Source organism: Onychostruthus taczanowskii, unplaced genomic scaffold, assembly GCF_017590055.1.
Source record: "Onychostruthus taczanowskii isolate IOZ18803 unplaced genomic scaffold, ASM1759005v1 scaffold89, whole genome shotgun sequence".
NCBI classification, from domain to species: Eukaryota; Metazoa; Chordata; class Aves; order Passeriformes; family Passeridae; genus Onychostruthus; species Onychostruthus taczanowskii.
The window spans coordinates 518007-539345 of NW_024506882.1; the positions used below are offsets into that span (position 1 = coordinate 518007).

Consider the following 21339-nt stretch of genomic DNA (forward strand, 5'->3'; position numbering starts at 1 on the left):
AGATGATCAGTCTCTTCTGGTCTTGTAAGCAACAAAACATCTTCACTGTTGCTCTGTTATAAATAGTTAACTACATACAAGATACAAAGTTCACCTGTTGTAACACTGTTATAATGCAAAATACTTTAAGAAACAATTTACTTTCTTCAGCATAAAAAGTAACTTTGCAAGAACTCACCTAGCAGGGAAGCCAGTATTGGGCCACAAACAGGATCAGCCAGTAAAGCTTCCTTTTCATAGTATTTACTAGGAATAAAAGATCAGAGCTCAGTTAAAAACAGGAGTTGGTATGAACCATTTCAAAGCTTGGGTTTAGCTACAGGTCTAACACAATGGGCCTCTTGACATGCTCATTCTGTCTCATCTATTTTCCAGCTGAGCTCGGAGAGGCAGGAGCTTGCCTTGTGCTCAGTGTGTTTACCCAGCATATTTGATTTGGGGCTTTGGGCAGAATTGTAATATGGGAACAAGCAATAGTTCTCTGCAAGCAATTTTGTCCATTTTCCACAGAGACAAAACAATCCACACATTCTTATACACATCTTCCATCTGTGAGGAATCATCTTGAAACACTGTGAAGAACTATGAACTACTACACTGCTCTTGCAGTGACCCCAATCTTGCCATTGCAGCAGGCAAAGCTGCTTTACAAAACCACACAGCCATAAAATCCAAACACCCACAGTTCCTGAATGCCACTGTCCTCTGTGGTCTGTTCACTAGATGGGGCTCAAACTCTAAAGCACCTGCTCCTCCTCCAGGACAGAACAGCTGAAGGATGTGAACATGGAGCGTTTGAGCAGCAATGACACAAAAATGCATGGTGACAAGCCTTATGAAAAGGTTTGTTTTATTCACCAAGTCAGGTTCTCAAAATCACACACCTGCAATGAAGGACCTGATCCTAACTCATCTGCAGGGGTGGGGAAGGCAGTGAGCTGATGGAACAACTGAAAGCAAACTCCCCTGATGTGTCTCCTGTGGATTATGTGGAAAAGAAATTAAAACCCCTTGTACCCATGTATCTGCAGACACTGAGGCAGTGGACTAAAATGATTTCATTAACTGTCTCTGGGACATGGCCAACCCTCCCTCTGTCTCTTCTGCACACAGCTCATAAAATCCAAGCTGGCATTACATATCCCAGAGCAACAGTTTGCTTGAACAGCACAAAGACCTTTCTTCCATTCTCTTGCTTTTAGTGGCAAGATACATAATGAAAGCAATGCTGATGACAAGGAAAACAGCAACACAAAGTTGGAAAATACTGTGAAAATAAGCTGCTTTGCCCTGAGCTCTCATCCATGTCCAGACCCACTGGCTCTGGATGAACAAGAATGTGTTGCCAGTGCAGAATGACAAGAGCCCCCACCAGCAAACTTCCTTTCTGGGACCACACCAAGCTTTGGGGTCCCTTCCTTTCTCTTTTTGTGGGAGACTGTCCTCAGTGTGCCCCATTAAGTGTCCTGTCTCATGGGTTATGGGAGGGCAGGAAGGGCAGGAGTTAAGAGCCACTCCTTGGCAAACCACAGCTGATGCTGGGCAGCAGGAGGCAAGAACAGAAGAGAGAGGATTCAGCTTTGCCTCTTAAGGAGTTTGTGGGGAATACATTCATTGATACCCTTCTCTGGTTTTGCAAGGGAAGACTTTCACTTTACACAAAGCTTGATTTTCCTAAAAAAAAAACCATGATTCAAAGAACCTGTTTTCACAACACTAAGGTTTTATGTCACTAGCTCCTCCTATTCTAATTATCCTTTCTTTCATCTACAAAAGGCATTTTCCTCCCTGACATCCTCAGTTCCAAAGGATTATTTTCAACTCATGACCTATTAGAAGATATTTCTATTCCACTAAGGTCTAGGTCCCATTACAATATGGGCACCTAATATACTTAGTTATGTTTGTAGCTGATTTCTGGAAAGCTGAATACCTGTTAATGTTTTTTGTAAGCCTGAAACACTGCCAGCGATGAAAAACTACATTTTTTCTAAATGCCTATGTAACTGGTTTTCATCTTACCAGAAGCCTGCATCACAGGGGCTTGCCAAAGACTTTTGATGGAATCCCTTGCTGCAGACACCTAAATGCACCAGTCCAACAAACCCCTGTGCTTCTGCTGCTTTCCTCACCTGCAGTTATCAACAATGTACTGCACAATCTTGTCCAGCACCTTCTCAATCAAGGCTGTCCGAACCCAGATGTGCTTGATGGCCTGAGCTGTCAGGACAGGTGTTTTGCTTGTGGTTGATCCCTGCCTTTTGAGGGGTTCCTGTCCATTTGGCTGATTTTTCCTGCAGAAGGTGATAAAATAAAAGTGGTCAGAATTTGCACAGCTCCATCATCCAGTGAAACCCATGCTCCTGCATCAGGTAACACAGTGCAGCTGCAGGAGAGAGGTGGCTACAAAGCACAGGGCACTGCCCCGGGCTGAGGAGAACAGGAGCCCCCTCAATGTCTTTTCCAGAAAACCTCCCCCTTAAAACAGAAGAAGATTCCATTTTGCCTCAATGAGGAAAGAAACCCTGACATCTTCAGGTTCTTTGCCAGCACTTGGGTTCCCTTTCAGGAAACAGTTCAGTTACACAGAGTTAATACATTTGTTTGGGGGGGGGTTTGGGTGACACTGGCAGGGTCCCAAGTGCTACAGGGGGCCATGACAGCACCCCCACAGGCAGGGAAGACAGTGACACCACTGACATCAGAACAATCTGGGTGTGTTTAGCTGCATCCCAAACTGGGGTTTTCTTAAGCCACAGCCTCAGGAACAGTTAGGCAGTTACAACCCTTCTGTCTCATTTCATGCATCCAGCAGAGGAGTCCACCCCTGCAGTATTTCCCAATAGTATCTTTTCTGTGTGTATTTTCTACAGCACTTAAATTTTGTGGCTGTTAATAGCTGAAAAACACACAAAATTTGTCCAAGAGAAACCACAGAATTTAAGTTCATTTGCTCCTCTCTGTTAGAGGATACAGCCAAAGTTCTCTTGTGGTTAGAGGGGTGTTTGTGTGGGCTCTTAACCAGGAGAGAGGCTGGTGAATATTCCTTAGAAACCATCCTTCTTACCAACTTTTAAAAAACTAAACTTAATAAAATCCCTGTCTGTATCAGTAGGCCAAATTAAAAATCTACCAAAAATAGGTACATATCTGTCAAAAACTACATAACAAAGTCTGATAATGATAAGTGTAATAAAGATAAATGTCAGAAAATTACACAGAAATATAAGTGCTAATTTAAATAATTGTCAGTCATTGAAGACAAGCTCTCTCAACAAAGCCCTTCTTTACAGCAAATTGATGAGAGGCTAAAAGTTCCTACTACGTGCAGAGAGCTCTCAGGGCTCAGCAGTGCCTACAAACAGAATTTAAAATGCTCTTGTCCTGAGCTTATAGGACAAGACACTCATGCACTGTGATTGCATCCACAGAACCACATGGAAAATTTTAACTTTGCTGCTCACCACCAGCAAGAAGTGTAAGACTTTCAGTAACCTCAAGTCCTTGACTCCAGGATTCTGTTGTGCTTAAGCCCGGTATTTACTGAACAGCTTTCCTACACCATCCTTCCTCCCATCACTCTGTGTCCATTCACCTAGAAATTTGCTCCTGGTTTGGCAGGAGCATGCCAAAACAGCTTTTGCAGTATGTCTGTTCTTGAGTTCCTCCTTCCACCCCCTCCCTTCCCACCAACAGCCCAAGCTGGTCCAGCAGACCCAGACTGTGAGCCCCCTCTGAAGTCACCAGTAATTAGTCACTTCTGTTGCTGTGTGTGGGCCGAATGGGCTCCTCTGCTGTACTGAGAAGCAAAATGAAACACCAAAGGCTCAGTTCCCCATGTCTGTGCCTTTGCTCACTGCCAGTTTGATCACACACAAACACCCACAGCTCCATCAGCGAGAGACGCCGGTGCCCTCGCGGGGCAGTCTGTGTGCACACACGCCCTGCATGCACCTGGCTGACAAACAGAGCTCAGCTCACCTGCTCTCTGCCTGCTGCTGCAGCTCCTGCACCTTCTTGCACACGTCTCCAGCTATGGCACAGGTCTTGCCCACCTTGGTGAAGAGCGCGGCCACCTTGTCGGTGCGCAGGAAGCCGGCAGCCCTGCGCTTCAGCATGTGCAGGAGACACGCCTCCACCACACCTGGGGAAGGACACAGAGTTATGGGGCTTCTGCTTCTCCTCCTCAGCCAGCAGCACCTGCTCACTGCCCCTGGGCAGTGTGGGGCAAGAGCAGAGCTGGGGGGACAGACAGACAGACACGAACTCACAATGGTGTCAGCAAGTGTCTGATCTGCTACTACAAGCACCTTGTAAAGTACAGATAATGGCAGTGTATAAATAAGCTGGAATCTCTGAGTGTTTTCACCCCACTTTACGTGTTCCACACAGAGCCACACTGACATTCCCTGATGGCCACCAGTAAAACACTGCACTGCGCTATGCACGACTGCAGCAGAAATCTATCCAGCTCTCCTGTAACCTGCTGCAGGGCAAGGAAATGAGAAATACCAATTAAAACAACCACAAAAAATCTAAACAAAAAAGTAAGCCTTCCTGGTCTATCAACTTCTGAAGTGAGACTGCAGATGACTCAGAGTCATACAAAGGATGCAGAACAGAGCAGTTCATTCACAGGCGAGGGGAAGGACCCAGTCTGTGTGCCAGGAGTGTGCCCAGGGCAGGGCAGTGTTCACAGGGCCCTGAGTGCAGCACTGCAGCCCATGGGACACTGCAGCTCCCCACCTTAAATGTGGTTACAAATGGCACTCCATCTGCTCTGACAGAGGCTCTTTCTGAGAGAAGGCAGCATTTTGTTGCACTTTATGCCCAACACTGTCAGGTGCTGAGCATTTCCTGAAGACTCCAAATCCCATAACACCTGAAAGCCCCCATCTGAAATAGACCCGTCCTCACTGTTCAGGCCCTGAAAACTAACCCAAGAGCCAGGCCAGGCTGGGGCCACACAGAACACCTCGTGCTGAACCCTGAGGAGCCCCACCCCAGGGTACAGCACAATGGGGCAGTGCCCTGGGCTCAGCTTGGCACGCTCCTGTTCTGTTTGCTCAGGGCAGGAGCGATGGCATCAGACACAGAGACTGAGCAGCAGGTCTGATGCTGCTTCCCATGCTGGAGGCACTTGCAGCCAGAGCCTGCCTCGGGAGCCATCCACCCCCTCGGGCACAGCAGCCTGTGCAGGGCACTGCTCCCTGGGAGGAGGAGCAGGACATGCAGGCACATCCCTGAGAGACCCCTCTGAGCCATCAGAAACCTGCCCTGCGCTGGAAGGGCAGCACAGCCCTGGTCTGACAGGACAGGGGGAACAGCCGTGGTGTGACAGGAGCAGGGGGCACAGCCCTGCTCTGACAGGAGCAGGGGGCACAGGCACAGCCCTGGTCTGACAGGAGCAGGGGGCACAGCCCTGGTGTGACAGGAGCAGGGGGCACAGCCCTGGTGTGACAGGAGCAGGGGGCACAGCCGTGGTCTGACAGGACAGAGGGCAGAGGCACAGCCCTGGTCTGGCAGGAGAGCAGCCTGGCACTGGTGCCATCTCTGAAGCCAGGCTGGTTGCTCTGCCAGGGGAAGGAATCACAGCGAGTGGTGACAGCACGGACACGTTCTGCACAGCACGCTCCAGCTCCTGTCTAGCAGCCATCACAACTGCTCTTCACCCAGCAACTGTTCTGCTCTGTCTTTCAATTAGAAATAAAGGAAAAAGAAAAGCAGCTTTCCAGATGCCTGGAGCAATGCAGCAATTTGATTCCAAATCTTAGATGAAGCAACCTGCCTTTAAAAATAACTGCAAAGAAGTGCATTGCTGTTGCTTAGGAAACAGACTCTCTTCCCACCTTCACCGCTTTTTTTTTATTTCTTTAAAACAATAAAATATTAATGAAACAAATTTAGTGAAAAGCACAGCAGGCACAGCTTTAATTATTAATAAATGCTGCAGCTGCCACTGAGGGCAATTTCCCCAGTGACTGTCCCTAGAGCCCCAATATTTAATTATTCCATTGTGACATTTCTCATCACAAAAGCTTGGGTAATATCCATCCCCAGCTGCCTATAATGCACACGTAGGGGTCATCTGCAAAGGGTGAGACACTGGAATTTGCTGCTGGATTGCCTCAAAATGTATTTTCCACAGGACAAGAGATTAACACATGTCCAGTTCTATGTGTAAGGAACACTTGGACGGGGGGCAGGCTACAGCCCAGCCTGTGTGAGCCTCAGGTCACTTCATTCTCCTACACTGCAGCCCCAGACTGAGACTAACAGCACTGGCTGTCAGCACTCTTCTCTCCAGGCTCCTTTCAGCAAGAATTATTCCAGAACAGCTGGAATACATTCACATCTGACTTGACCTGAGTGTGCTTGCAGATACACCGTGGCTTTTATCCAGTTAGACCGCAAAACATGCAGGCAGGGCAGCACATCTTGCGACACAGACGCCATCCCACCCCAACCCAGGGGACCGTGTGGATGGCACCCTGGTGGCACAGGACAGCAGCAAGGCGTCCCTCCCACCCGTGGCAGGAGTGGCACAGCCCAGCAGGGAGGGACAGCTCCCTGGCAGAGCCCCCAGGGCTTCCCTTTGGCTCCGTGTCCGGGGCAGGCACTGATCTCACTGCACCTTGCCAGCATCGCCCACGGCCAAGCTTAGTCAGAGAGGAAACCTAACACATCCTGAACAAACTGGCACAGGAGGCACCCCGGGCTGCAGAACCTTTCCAAAGACACGAGAGGCCTTGGCCGTGGTGCTTTTTGGGAAACCAAAGCCAGGGGATCCCCGGGAGTTACAAACTGCACAGCTCAGACTGCTGCCTAAAGAGACAGCAGAACTATTTCGGGGTTATGGTGCAAGAACCTTTGGGACAGGGAAAGGGGGTTATCTACCCATTTCTGGGAAAATGAACCATTTTCCCCTTTTTGGAATCTGACACTCTAAGAAGACCTAAAAATAGATGATTCAGCTGTTTCTGGAGAAACTGCTAACATCAGAAAGGCCTCGCTGGGTGGTTTTGTGCACACACAGGTAGTCTGTACACATGTACATGTGCTTCTGGCTACAGGTATGTGTGCACACAGGGAAGCAACAACTGCACAGCCCAGCATGATCCTGAGCCTGCCTACTGTCACTGTACCTACAACAAACACACACAAAAACCAAGCACAAAAAAAAGCAGCAACTCATCACACAGAGTGGAAGAGCAGCCCTGCACTGGGAATAAATCAGCACAGCTCAGGTAATTTTCTTGTATGGTTCAGCTGACAGCAGCCATCTAAAAATTCATTAACTCCAGACGGTTTTGAGGAACATTCTCTGCAGTATTCACTGCTGAATTTAATTAAGTGCAGATATATTATTGATTTACAGTTCAAATAATCACGGTGCCCACCGAGCTTCAGGAAATGTCACTTTTTTATGACTTCACCACAGCTACTTCTTCCAGGGTCAGGTGAACAGGTTCGGTTTTGTCCTTTTTTGGCTCTATGAAAATTCTGACATGACTTAATGGACTGTGAAATGAAAGTTCTAGGGATGGAAGGGTGGTGAGCACAGAAAAGAAGGCCTGTGGAAGGATTATTTATGGGGTGTACTTAGCAGATGAGATTTCCCTTAGACAGGAAGAAATACTGCAGCTAAATACCTTGTTTTCATGGAAACTGTGCACAGGGAATTGAATTCATGAGGCTGAAGAAATTAAAAACAAGTGAAGAGAGGAGGATGATGAAGAAGCCATCAGATGCTCATGATCTCCAGCTGCTGTTGCTTTATCCCAGATCTGCCCAGTTTGAAGCCAGTTTTCCTGCCCAGTTCCAGCCTGCTGTGTCACTGGGACATGCAGGCAGGCAGGGGAGATTCTGGTACCCGAGGGCAAAGGGCTGCAGAGGACACATCCAAACCTGCTCCTCTGCCTTGTGCACCTGCACTCAGCCTGCTCCTCTTGGGCTGTGCCACAGAACTTCCTACGTCCAATAGCTCCCTAGAAAATAATTTTTTAAAAGTATCTAAATGGACAATTCCCTGTTCTAAAGTGGCTGGGAAACATCAGGGCTGAAATTTGGTCACTGCTCCTCTTTAAAACTGTGATCATTAAGCTTCAAGGATCTCAGGTACCTTCAGAAAACAGAAGTGTTTTCATTAAACGCTGTTAAGGGTAAATCAAAATTACTGAAGTTTCTCTAGATATTGAAAATGATCCAATTTGATGACCCAGGATCAAAGCAAAATGTTTAGCAGAGTTCTCTAAAAACCACAAGAGATTTTATTTCACTTCTCCAGCTAAAAACACATGCAGTTCAAAAATTGTTTCATTTCACATCAGAGCTAATATTCACTCTGTTTTTTTCCTCCCCACCACAGCACACCACTCATTAATTTAAGCATCATCCTTGGAGCACAATCAAAAATCTTCTAAATGTGCATGAAAAAATATTTGCCTCCCCCCAATTATGACCATCTCTGGTACACTCTCTGGCCTAATGTGTTTATCAAGTGAGGTGGAATCTCTGTAAACTATTTTTTAAGCATTATTCATCATTGAAAATGTTTGTTTCCCAAATAGGAGCAGTAATACAGGGGGAGTTGTGTTTTGTTTGTGAGAGATCTGCATTTCCATAGCAGATAATCTTAATTTTTTTAAAAATATCAATGCCAAGGGTAGAAAGCCAAAAAGAGTTAAGATGATAAACTGTCAGGTTGGGCAATGGTTATTTACATCTGTTTCTACAGAAGTTACATTTCTGTGAGCTAAGGAAAAAAGAGAAAACGGAATTATTTGTTTTCTGTCAAATCTGAATATGGTGCTATTTAGAAGCCTCAAGGCAATCAGTTAAAAATCCCAAAGCAAAAGACATTTCTTCCTAAGGGGGCTGTTTTTCAGAAGAATTGGAATCCTGTCACTCCAGCTGAAAATGATGGGAACAAAACTGTGTTTTCTTTCAAACACAATTAACTTTGTGCAAAATGGGGTAACAAGTCACCCTGAGACCGGTGAAGGACACAGCCTCAGGAGTCAGCCCATGCTGTGGACAGCCCTGGGTCATTAGCAGTGGGATGTAACCCAGCACTGCTGCACCCCTGCAGCTCAGACAGCAGCCATCCCCTGCAGGTCTGCTCTCCAGGAGTCCCCAGCCATACCCATGTTCCAAGCATTCCCAGTTTTCCACTGCCAGGGCGGATGGAGACTCATCCATGACCTCAGCTGAAGCTCTTTGCTTGTGCTCACTAGCATTTCACACCTTACCAGCTCTCAAATCCAGCAAATCCAGCCACACAAGAGCTTTCCTACTGCCTCCCCCTCCAGAGTGAACAGTGCTCACCTGCTGGGAAGTAACTGTTCAGCTGCTCCACACAAAGTCCACTCTTAGTCAGTGTTTTGCACATTCATTAAGGATAATCCTGTCACACACTGGATGGGCTCTGGCCTCTGAAGAGGACCCAAGAGCCACTCTGATTCTCAGAGCACACCAGTCCTTTTGCTGTGAACAGATACTCGGTGACACAGAACTATTTCAAATAACAATTCCCTCTACTTATTTTTGAAGAAGGAAGCATCTTACACTGATGATTATCCAAGTCTAGATGCCCCAGGGCTCCGTGAAAGGAAGCTGCAAAGATGGAGACAGGGCCCACACATCAGATCTGAGTGTGGAATTACATCTCAGAAGCACTTGTGGGTGATAGCTCTCCTTGCTCTCTTTCTGAGAACAATAAATGCTCATGCAGTCCTGATGTAGACAGACACTGCAGGAGAGCAGAAGCACCAGCCTAAGACAAAATGCCAGCTCAGGAGTGCTTGACAAAGCAGCCATGGAGTCAGGCTCTGACCTGCCCCAGCCTGGCACAAGTCAAGACTGCACTTGAGTCTCTGAGAGGGAAGGAAACGCAGGGAAGCTGAAAGAGCTGCTGTACAGCTTACAGGAGCACCCAGGAGAAACTGCACTGAGAAGAAGTAGAATGGCAGCACTCCCCTCCCACCTGCACAGACCTGGAGCTCACCCCCACAGGAGAAGGCTGGACCTGCAGAGCTGGCCCGGGGCACTCAGAGCACTGCAGGGCCATGGGTCTGTCTGAGCACGGACCTCCTCAACCACCACGTCCAGCACCAGCACAGGGCTCCCAGGCTGCCCAGCCTGCAAGGACCAGCCTGGCAGGCTGTGCTCAGCCAAGTGTCCCTTCTCTCTGGGTGGCAGATGTCCGCTGCAAGGCCCCAGGCCACCTCTCTGATCATTATTCACACAGAGAAAGCACCAAGGACTGCTCACTGATGGGAATTCATTATCTCCCAGGCTCCCCTGGGCAAGCACCACATCCTTCTTTTGTCTGAAGGGCTGCACATATGACTAAACACAGTCACAGACACCATACAAACCTCAGTTAATATCCAGATCCAGCTCTGCAGTCAAGCCCTGTCACCCTTCCCAGGGCATGACTGGACAGATCGTGATGTGGTTTTGTGCTTCTTTTTTTAAGATCTGCGTTATTTAAACACAGCATTACCCAGAAGAACCCCCAGTCATTTTCATCAGTTAATAAGAGAGGAAAAGCGACAGGCATAATGGGAATGGAAAATGAAAAAGTTGAGGTTAATGCAGCTAAATCAACAGGGCTGGCTCATCCCTTAGGGCTGAGCCAGCCAAGCTTCCCCAGCTCCTCCAGGAGAGGCTCTCTGCTCCTCTCCTCTGCACCTGGAATTGCAGCCCCTGCAGCAAAGATCCTCAGATTTGTACCAGGACAGAGCAGTAATGTAACACCCAGAAACAGCACGTTTTCTCCTTGGGTTCAAAAGGGGAAAAGGATTTCTGGTCTGTAAGTCTGGTCTAGACACAGTTTTAGAACTGATTTGGAAGGCAAAGATTATTTAGTGACACTGAAGGAAAGGAAAAACAAATACTTCCAATTGTCTTTGAAGTGAAGGACTGTAACCAATATTGGTGGTCAATTAAATATTAGTAACTGAAGACAGGAAGAAACAGCACATGTCAAAGTATACAAAAAAAGCCACAAAGCATCATGAAAACAAAAAGAAGATGGGAACTTTTTTGTTTTCTTTGACAGAAGAGCCTCAATGCCCTACAGGATTTGAGTTCACATTCAGGAACAGGAAAGGAGCTGGTGATGCCCTGCCACAAACCCACCCACAGCTGCACAGCCCCCGTGCATCCCCCAGGAGCAGCAGAGGAATCCCCAGCTCCCTCCTCTCTCCCACATCCCAAGGGACACGTGCAATGCCACCCTCAGACAAGGTTTACAAGAAGCCCCAAGCACAACATTAAATACCATTCTGCAGCTCAAATCAGAACTGGCCTTTTCAGTTCAGCCACCAAGGGATTCTGCACGTTTTAATTAATGGGTTTAATTACTGGTAGCAGGTTTATTATTCAGGCCAAAAAATGCTTTTCGTGCCATTCATCCCTTCCTTAATTTGAACTGAAATCTCATTGAAAAGCCAAATTCTGCATGTTTAACAGTTACTATTTTTACTCATGTTTACTACTAACCTTTCCCCAAAACACAGTAAGTATATTCCCTCTGCCAAGCTGGCATGCTGGATTTACACCTAAACAACATATATTTTGATTGTGACACACACCAACTGTCCATAGCCCACCTGAATTCTATGGTGATTAGTTTACAGCATGGGGAATTCAGGATTATTTAATTTCATATACTCAAAATATGATTCTAAGAGAACAAACTACTAAGACTGATTTCAAAGTAGATATTGGAAATGTAGAGATCATCTGGGTAACCATGACTGAGGCATTCAGGAATAAACCCTGTTTGCAGTATGAAGCCGACTTAAACGAGTTTTTTAATTGCTTCAAGGAGCACGTTTCTGTCAGACTAAAGGTGGGCAGCCACACAGAAAAGGCTCAGCAAACTGCAGGCAGCTTTTGGACAAACACTGGAGGCGTAATGCTCTGCACTGCAAACCCTGTAAATGCACTTGAGGGAAGTGCAGAAACTGAAACGCTCGCTTGGCCTTCCCCTTTCCCTCAGAGCTGCAGAAGTGGGCAAGGGCAGTGCAGCTGCAGGGCAGGAGGAGCTGTGGGCAGCAGGAGCTGAGGGCAGGAGGGCAGCAGGAGCTGAGGGCAGGAGGGCAGCAGGAGCTGAGGGCAGGAGGGCAGCAGGAGCTGAGGGCAGGAGGGCAGCAGGAGCTGAGGGCAGGAGGGCAGCAGGAGCTGAGGGCAGGAGGGCAGCAGGACAGGCTGGCAGCAGGAGCTGAGGGCAGGAGGGCAGCAGGAGCTGAGGGCAGGAGGGCAGCAGGAGCTGAGGGCAGCAGGAGCTGAGGGCAGGCTGGCAGGAGGGCAGCAGGAGCTGAGGGCAGGCTGGCACAGCAGCCGCAGGCAGCAGGAGCTGAGGGCAGGCTGGCAGGAGGGCAGCAGGAGCTGAGGGCAGGCTGGCAGGAGGGCAGCAGGAGCTGTGGGCAGGAGGGCAGGAGGCAGGCTGGCACAGCAGCCGCGGGCAGCAGGAGCTGCCCTGGCCCTGCGCAGAGCTCCGCCAGCCCCACGTCAGTGGCAGCTGCCGTTCCCAAGGAAACGTCTCCCGGAGCTGCCCACGGCCACAGCCAGCTTCCAGCAGAAGCTGCTCCAGAGGCTGGCAGCGCTGCGCTGTGCCCTGGCTGGGCACACTGCCCCCGTGGAACTGCTGCAGCAAACCTGGCCCAGAGGGAGTCAGAACTTTGTCCCGCAATGGCACACACCAGCCACAGGCCACGTGGAGCCTCTGTGGCTCTGAACCAGAGCCAGATCTCCTGGAAAGCAGAAGGGATGACAGAGCCCTGGCAGGTAACTTAGGTTGCTTATACACTGGGTTGGGAACAAATACAGAGCCTCCTGCACTCACTGCTTCTCCACAAGGATGGAAACATCAGCACTCTCCTTCTCCCAGAGCACCCAGGCAGAGGGCACAGGCTGGAGCAGAGTCCTCGTGGTCACAGATCCCTCCTGCTGGATGAGCTGACCTGCACCATTCCTCCAGGCCAGCAAGGGTGGCACAGGGCAGGAGCATTTCCCAGGACAAGGGCCACATGACATTTAATTGTCACTTGCATCCAGGACCTAGGGCAGCTAAGAACTGTTCAGCTACTGATGCACAGAGACCCTGAAATCAGCCATCATGTATTTAAGAGGCTCTTGCTAAACTCAGCCCAGCAGGAGAGTAAAATGATTCACAAGAATTCTATATTTATAATGAAGATTCACCAAAAATGACTCATGTACTGAACCAATCTAATTTTAAATAGAAGGGAAAAACCTCTTGAAGAGTCACACGAAACTGGAGTGGGGGAGGGAAGAGAACTGTACACACAGGAGAGCACCAGCCAGGAGCTGTTAGCCAAATCTGCTGGAAGGGATTTCTCCATTCAGTCAGCCAAAGTAAAAACAGAACATTCAGCTTCACCTTCTTCTGGTTTAGAGTTAATCAAGGCCTCCATTCAAAGCAGCAGCAGGCTGGAGTCCTGCTTTAGGACAGGTAGGATTGCTGGGCAATAACGAGGCAGCTCAGTGCAGAGCCATTAGTTCTTCAGACCATGAAGAGTTCAGAACACAACACCAGCTGGAATCACAGCAGGAGGATGAGAGAAGTATGAAGACTTTAAAGTATTCCTAATTTTGGCCAAGCAGAAACAGCTGTCACCCCATCACCTGTTACAGCCCACCATTGTTACACCAAGAGTGCAGCACAGCTTCCAGGACAGGACTCCAGGACAGGACTCCAGGAACAGAGAGCAGGCAGACCACTCTGGAGCTCCCTGGAACACACAGCCAGCCTCAGCAAGGCCACCTGTCATCCTGGCCGGGCACTTGGACAATGACATCTTAGTAAGAGTTACTGTACAATTTGTAATGTAAACACAAATGTAGCAAATACAGAGGTGAAATGGGCCTGAACAGCATGATTTCTAGTATCTAAATCCCTGCATTTACCTCTGACAGCAGAGAAAATAAATCTCTAGAGGAAAAGTAAGGTTAGGTAGCATTAGCTCTTCCCGTGACATTTACCGCACAAGGCGATGATGTGACTGCTGTCTTCATGCACAAATTTCCGGGTGACAGCTTCTTCCATGATCTGCTTTACCTAAAATGAAAAGAGAGAAATGATTGTATGGTCCCAACAAAACCAGCACAGCACTTGGGAGTCTCAGTTTCAACCAGTGCTTGCCCCTTCCCCTCACCAACAGACTAACAACTGCCTCGCATCACATTTCACAGGGAAGAATGGATGTAAGGAGGGAAGGCACAAACAAACCTAAGGGGCTTGTAATAGCATGAGGAAGCCTCTGGCAGAACAAGGACAGGTCTGTTTGGGGTGTGCCCCCATAAAAGGCAGATTTCAGTGTGCCCACAGCACCCTCCAGAGAGTTTCTCCAGCATAAGTTTGAAGAGCTGTGAAAGACTTTTAATATGATTCATCCTTGGCCTTCCCAGTCTCTTCTGCTCATGAAACCAGATTGTGTTGCTATGTCCCATTTCCACTTGTGCCACTCTGCTCTTTTTCAAGCACAAAGCATCCCTGAGTGACATGGGCACACATTCCCAGAGAGGTTTAGGGCCACCTTCCCCCTACCTGGGGAACAGGGAACATGCCACAGCAATTACAAATTATGCCTTCAAAGCTCTGTTGCACCAGACAGTATACAAAATTATTACAGTACCTACAGAGAAGGCAGTGCCTGCAGTTTTCACTTCAAGACACGATTTAGCAATTGTAGCAAATAAAATCACACTTATCACACTTCTTAATGATTTAAAACAAAGTTCCTTTCCAGTTTCGGGGCTCAAGATGTGTGAAGCTCCAGAGGGAAATCATGCAAATTACTGACTTTCAAAAATTGAAGAAGGAACAGACAATTCTTACAATGAGGCTCTTGGCAAGAGGCTGTAGTCACCCTCCATTCATCTGCCAGTGATTTCTCCCCAATGGCTTCCTCAGCCTGACACCACAGGAAACCTCATTGTTTTCCAACTCATCACCAACTCATTTATCAGACACTCATTTCCTCCTGGCCGTGGAGAGCTCGCTGTCTTCCATACACAAATTAACCATCATTTTTGATTTCTCTCATTTGTGAGCTACAATTACAGGGTTATGACACTCTGACTAAACACGTGCCAATTCACCTTCAATATACGAAAGTGCGTGCTACCATGGCAGAAGACTCAACCAGACACTCTCTTCTTCCAGCATTTAGAGCTAACAGGGTACCACTCCATGGCACTGCCACGTCCCAAGGTTTGAGCTTTTCCCCTCAGTGCTGGAGCAGGAGGAGCTGCAGGTGCAGAGCTCCATCGACAGCTGGGCTCTGCAGCTGCCTCTGGAGGTGCCTTCTCCGCTTTGAAGGGCTTCCTCCTCCAGCAAGACCATCTGTGAGACCAGTTCTGGATGCTGTAATTAAACATCCTCTCCCCCAGAAATCTTCTTGGGGCCTCTGTGCCCACTCGTACGCCCCCAGCCCGGCTGGCAGCAGGCTGCAGCTCTGGCACTTGCTGCACGAGCCTTTCAACACATGGCATTTGCCTCGCTCCAAATTCTGGATCAAGTGGATCCTCCAGAACTTGTGCTCCTTATCAAACAGAAGCCCTCTGAATTGCAAAGGAAACATTGGAGGGGAAAAAGGAAACATGTAAGAGGCTTTGAAAGTAGAAAGTGTTTTATAGCTGCGGATTTCAAAACAAGTCTTTTGCAGTTTATAAAACCCAGCTCACTGCTCACACCTGAGGACTGACAATACAAACTTTGAGCCAGGTAATTTCTTTATTTCCTGTGGCTTTTCTGACATGGCTGTTAGAACTTAGGACGTCAGAGTGAGGCAGCTGGAGGTGGAGAAGTAAGAGGGAATCAAGGAAGAAGCAGGGGTGTGAGGAGGTCTCGTGAATGGGCACTCACACCTGGACTATCCTGGGTACTCAGCAATCCCTTGGGCACAGTTTCACCCAGCCAAGGAAAGGGCTGATGTACTGCTGGCAAAAAGCAACTGAGTGCTGCTGGCCTGAAGACAGAGTCTGCCCTGGTGCAGCAGCCACCACGCTGGCAGGGATCACACCAGCCTGTGCACATGCAGCTCAAGGTCACAGACACGCCTTCAGGACTGCAGACCATGAAACCAGTCCCAGCATCCCAGAGAACATAAACTGGAATGCAAATCCTAACAACAGGGAGGAAGGAGAGTAGTTTTGATGAGCAAAAGCTCAAGTGCTCAGCAGCCAACTCCTTGCTACCACACATTTCCAGGCACACCCCAATCAGCTCAGGATGTTATTTAGATCCCCATCAACTAAAAATTTAAGTGTATAAAAACTGAGAAAGAAAAGTGTTTCAGATTCAATAATCAACCCTACTTTTCTAGAGCAACACCATGCAGTGTCTCCCAGGAGATTTAAACCCCAGACTCCAGAGCTAAGGACACAGAGCAGGCTCTCTGTGCCTTCCCCACTGCCACCAGATGCCAAGCAAGCTCCGTGCATTTTCTGGAGAGTGACTGAATGTTATTAGAAAACATTTTTAAGGCATAGACAGGATATGAGAAGATTCAAAAGCTGGAATGCAATGTTCTTCAATCCCACGTCATCCCTCACTGCCACGTCATTCATGGATGCTCCAGGCAAGGAGCTAAAGCCAGTGTTTCTGACCAAATGGAACACAAGCTTTTCTCTGCTTGTTTCCTTAATTCCCTTGGAATATTGCACAGCTCTTCATAGGGAATTCTGCTGCTTTGTCTGTGCTCTCGGGAGGCACTCGACAATGGAGCTTTCTGAGCACAAGCCTCCACACACACCCACTGGCAGCTACCAGCAGACCTGACCAAACTGCAAATTAATCTCATTAACAGAAACATCACTACCTGCCCCCACAGCCCCATCTGCCCCCACAGGGAAGGGATGTGCAAGGCATGGAGGGAGCCCGTGCAGGTGGGAGGGAGCGCTGGGGCCAGCTGTGACCCCGGCTCATCCCAGCCTTGCAAACATCCTCCTGTTCTCTGTGCCTCCCAACACAGGAGCCACTCATGCCAAGCAGGCTCTTGTCTGGACCTGCCTGGTGGCACAGAGAGGCACACGTGTCACTGTCCCTGAGCCAGCTGCAGCCTGGGGACACCTGCTCGCCCTGGAACAGTGCCAGGCTCCGGGGACACACGTCTGCCAAGCCCTGAGAGCAGGACAGCAAAGCTCTGCCTACCCAGATAAAGATCTTCTGAGGAGCACAGAAGATGCTGGTGGCAGCATTATACAGGTAATCAAAGAAAACTCCTCAAAGAGAAGTTACTCAGCATTTGCAGCATCTTCCAATGGATCGCTGCTCTGACTTTCTCCCACATCCTACAAGGGCTAAAACTTTCAGATGCAGTCAAACACCAAAGACACATCATAATACATGGATTATTTATTGTCACTCAAGAAATACACAAGAGAAATGCCTTTATGTTTAATTTTTAAAAATTTTATTATAAGTACACTTAAAAAATGTTAAAGAAGAATGCTCATAACATACCACAATAACCAGGAACACAGTTAAAGCCTACAGCATTTTTTCCTCAAAGGAGAAAACCTAATGTCCACCATCCATATCTTCTTCAGCTTGTGCAGCTACTGCTCACCTCCTTCATTGACAGCTCCTACTGCACTGACTCCTTACTGCTGATGAAAACTGGCAGTGTAATAAAAGCTGTTCAATAACTATTGCACTTCTGCTCAGAGGTCCTTACATTTCAGCTGCAAGTCGAGCAATTGAGTTTTTGAAGTGCTCTGAAATCGTTCAGGGTAGAACTGCTAAGGTTATTGTTATCCTGTTTGTTTCACAGCTAGAAAGTACTGTTTAAATCCAGAAATGGCAAAACCCTCCATTTCAGGAGGCAAAAGGAAATGACCAGAGAAAAAAGCCTGTTTTATGAGTCTGCTTGTCACAACAGATTTTCCTGCAGAGAGAGATAAATGCTTGAAACGTGAACTTCCAAGCGGCCTCAGCATGAATCCCAGCAGTTACATTTTTGAAACACATTACATGTCTTCCTTTCTGTGAGAGACAACAAAATACATTCCCTACCAATGGGAACTGAAAGTCCATCTGAGGAAAAGCAAACAGCATTAAATTTCCCAAAGGAAAAATGCTGAAGTTTTAGCTGAGAGACTGAAACAAAATAAACTAAACGTTTTACACCAAGTGGCTTTGGAGATAACTGTTCTATACTTTGCAAAGACAACTGAATTTTACCAGGCTTGGTGGAACAGCCCACAGAAAGAATCCACTGCCTATGAACTCCTTTGGCCACTGAGGTTATGGGGAAATCATTCAACAGGAAATAAGAGTCTGGGTTTAAAGGACAAGGGAGGGGGACCAGGGCTCTGAGAACTGACATGGACATGGGGTCAGGTTTTCCCAGCAAGCAGGCAGAAGTGGCTGTATGAAGTCACACATGATGAAAAAATTGAGGTTGAAAATTCTATTGGAAGAAGTTATATCCAGTCATTAAGGGCAGCATTATCTGGTGGGCAGTTACCAGTGGCTCGTGTTCAATTCCTGCCTCCGTCAATTGATAACTGAAGACAAATAAAATCTCCATCTCAGTGTCTCCAGCTGCGACCTGAGCCATTTTCTTACTGTGAGCACAGACAGGGCCCTTCCACAGGTCTGTGAAGGCACAGGTGAGGGGTGCTACCTCAGCCTGCTTCTAAAAGACTCTCGTGGCTATTTTAGACTGGAAAGCTCTGGCCAACCTGAAAAAGCCAAGCCACTACAAGTGTTCTAAAAGGGCATTGGTGAGGACTTGGGAGAAGGAAAAAACAAATTACAGACAAAACAAAAATGCAGATGACACAGAAAGTACAAATAACACTTTCAAGCATTATTCAAGCCATTTAAAAACCAGAGTCCAATTAAAAACATTTTAGAGACTTTAAAAACAAATCAGCCTCAGATTTTTTAATTACACACCACTACTTCTCCTCAGCTTGAGCTGGCTTGGATCATGAAAGCCCATTTCACTTTCCATCTCCTGCATTAGCTCAAGATTGCAATGTTCACACTTGGAAAACATTTATCAGATTTATTTATGTATTTAAGCATTACTCAGGAGAGCGAGCGCACCCACTTCTAAATAAAACCTTGCACTGCCTCAGCTCAAAGGTTCTAGTTCGAGCAGAAATTTTTAATCTAAGTGGCATGTTCATGGCAGCATTCAGCAGGTGCCACCTGCCCAAGCCAGCTGCTGGCTGGGTCATGCCGGGACACAGCCCTGCTGCTCCACATACAGACCATCCTCGATGTGCCTGTCCCTGCTCTGCCCCTTCCACGCTCCCCACCACACCTGACGTGTTCTGATTCCAGCATCAATGAGCACCAGGCAGTCGGGCTCAGGAGCCTTGGCCACAGCAGCAACTTCACATCTAAACTTTGACAGCCCCTGCTGCTTCCCCAGCAGAGGGGAAGGAGCAGGAGGGCAGGGGCCTGTTAAAAAAGCTTGTTACCGCTGTGATGGATACGCACTACACCTCCACTTCACTGCTGTGAACAACCGGCAGCTACACGCAGCCCACCGCAGCCAGTGCCACAGAAGCACAAAAGCGCAGAGCTGGGGGCACGGGGAGAGGCGGCCGCAGGGATTCCCAGCTGGACCAGGCTCAGAGGTGCCCAGGGACACCGCCGGCTCCTCCCGCCCCGCCACAGCCGGGCTCTGCGGCAGGGCTGCTCCGGCGCGGTGCCATCGCAGCGGACACGCCGTCCGTGCTGCCGAGCAGCGGGCACGGGGCACCGGGCATGGAGCACGGCCCACCGGGCACGGAGCACTGCCGAGCACCGGGCACGGAGCGCGGCTCAGGTCGCAGATGGAGGCACTGAGATGGAGATTTTATTTGTCTTCAGTTATCAATTGATGGAGGTAGGAATTGAACACGAGCCACTAGTTACTGCCCACCAGATAATGCTGCCCTTGGCCCGCCGGGCACGGGGCACTGCCGAGCAGCGGGCACGGGGCACCGGGCACGGGGTACCGGGCACGGGGCACTGCCGAGCACCGGGCACGGGGCACCGGGCACAGGGCACTGCCGAGCACCGGGTACGGGGCACCGGGCACGGAGCACTGCCGAGCACCGGGCACGAAGCGCGGCTCAGGTCGCAGTTGGAGACACAGAGATGGAGATTTTATTTGTCTTCAGTTATCAATTGATGGAGGTAGGAATTGAACACGAGCCACTGGTTACTGCCCACCAGATAATGCTGCCCTTAATGATTGTATATAACTTCTTCCAATAGAATTTTCAACCTAAATTTTTCATAATGTGTGACTTCATACAGCCACTTCTGCCTGCTTGCTGGGAAAACCTGACCCCATGTCCATGTCCGTTCTCAGAGCCCTGGTCCCCTTCCCTTGTCCTTTAAACCCCGACTCGTTTCCTGGCAGGCACGGAGCACTCCCCGCAGCCGAGCAGCGCCGTGCGGGGACCGAGCGGCACCGGCCCCGAGCGAGGCCGAACACCGGCGCTCAGGTGCGGGGCTGCGCTCTTTGTGTACACACGGCTGCAGCCCGGAATGCACACAGGTGTGTGCAGAACAACCACCCAAATTAACCCTTCCCAGAGCACGGGTGCCACGGCTCTGCCACCTGGGAGTCAGCGCGGCTCATCCACGGACAGCTCAGAAATACCTTTCTTACCTCCGATTCCCCCCCTTCTCCTCTAAAGCTCACACTTAAGGAAAAAGTATAAAAAACGAGTGCTTCGGGAACAAACGCCGGGAAAGGGAGCGGGAGCCGATGCGCGCCTCCTGCGCAGCACAAGTCCCGCCAGCGGCATCCCCGCTCAGGTGCGCCGGGGGAAAAGAGCCCCGAGGTTCTCCGGGCAGCACCGGGGCAGCACCGGGACAGCACCGGGACAGCACCGGGGCAGCACCGGGGCAGCACCGGGCAGCACCGGGGCAGCACCGGGGCAGATCCGCGTCCTCAGCGCCAGCCCGGACGGGCGCGCACGGCCGCGGCGGCCGAACCCGCTCCGCGCCGAGGCACCGGCACCGGCCCCGGCCCCGTCCGCCCGCCCGGGCCCAGGGCGTTCCCCACGCGGCGCCCGCCAAGACCCGCGGCCCCCCGGGGCCGGACCATCGGGGCTCTGCCCGCCGCACATCCCCGGGGCCTCCATCCTCCGCCCTCACCTCCTTCTTCACGTTCCACAGCAGCTTGTCCTTCACGGCGTCCGCCGAGCAGCTCATGTTGGCGGGCCCGGGGCGCTCACAGCTCCCGACCCGGGCCCGCCGCCATCTTCACCGCGGCGTGACGTCAGCGGGCGGGGCGGGGGCGCCGCCCGGCCGCGGGGGGGCGCTGTGCGCGGACAGAGGCGCGCGGG

The 21339-nt window shown here is 49.6% G+C and overlaps 1 protein-coding gene across 8 annotated transcripts in view; it reads right to left on the reverse strand.

Annotated features, from left to right (window-relative positions):
• Window positions 1-21255, reverse strand: part of SGSM2 (small G protein signaling modulator 2) — a 39101-nt gene extending 17846 nt beyond the window's left edge. For all 8 annotated transcript variants that reach the window (XR_005954167.1, XR_005954166.1, XM_041425403.1 and 5 more), the window contains exons 1-5: window positions 21149-21255; window positions 14017-14092; window positions 3982-4144; window positions 2133-2294; window positions 179-246 (exon numbers count right to left, since the gene is read on the reverse strand). Coding sequence is in view for 6 of the 8 variants with exons in the window: in XM_041425403.1 (XP_041281337.1) it covers window positions 179-246; window positions 2133-2294; window positions 3982-4144; window positions 14017-14092; window positions 21149-21205 (526 nt within the window). In the remaining 2 variants the exon portion in view is untranslated. The remainder of the gene's footprint in view (window positions 1-178; window positions 247-2132; window positions 2295-3981; window positions 4145-14016; window positions 14093-21148) is intronic.
• Window positions 21256-21339: the final 84 nt, after the last annotated feature.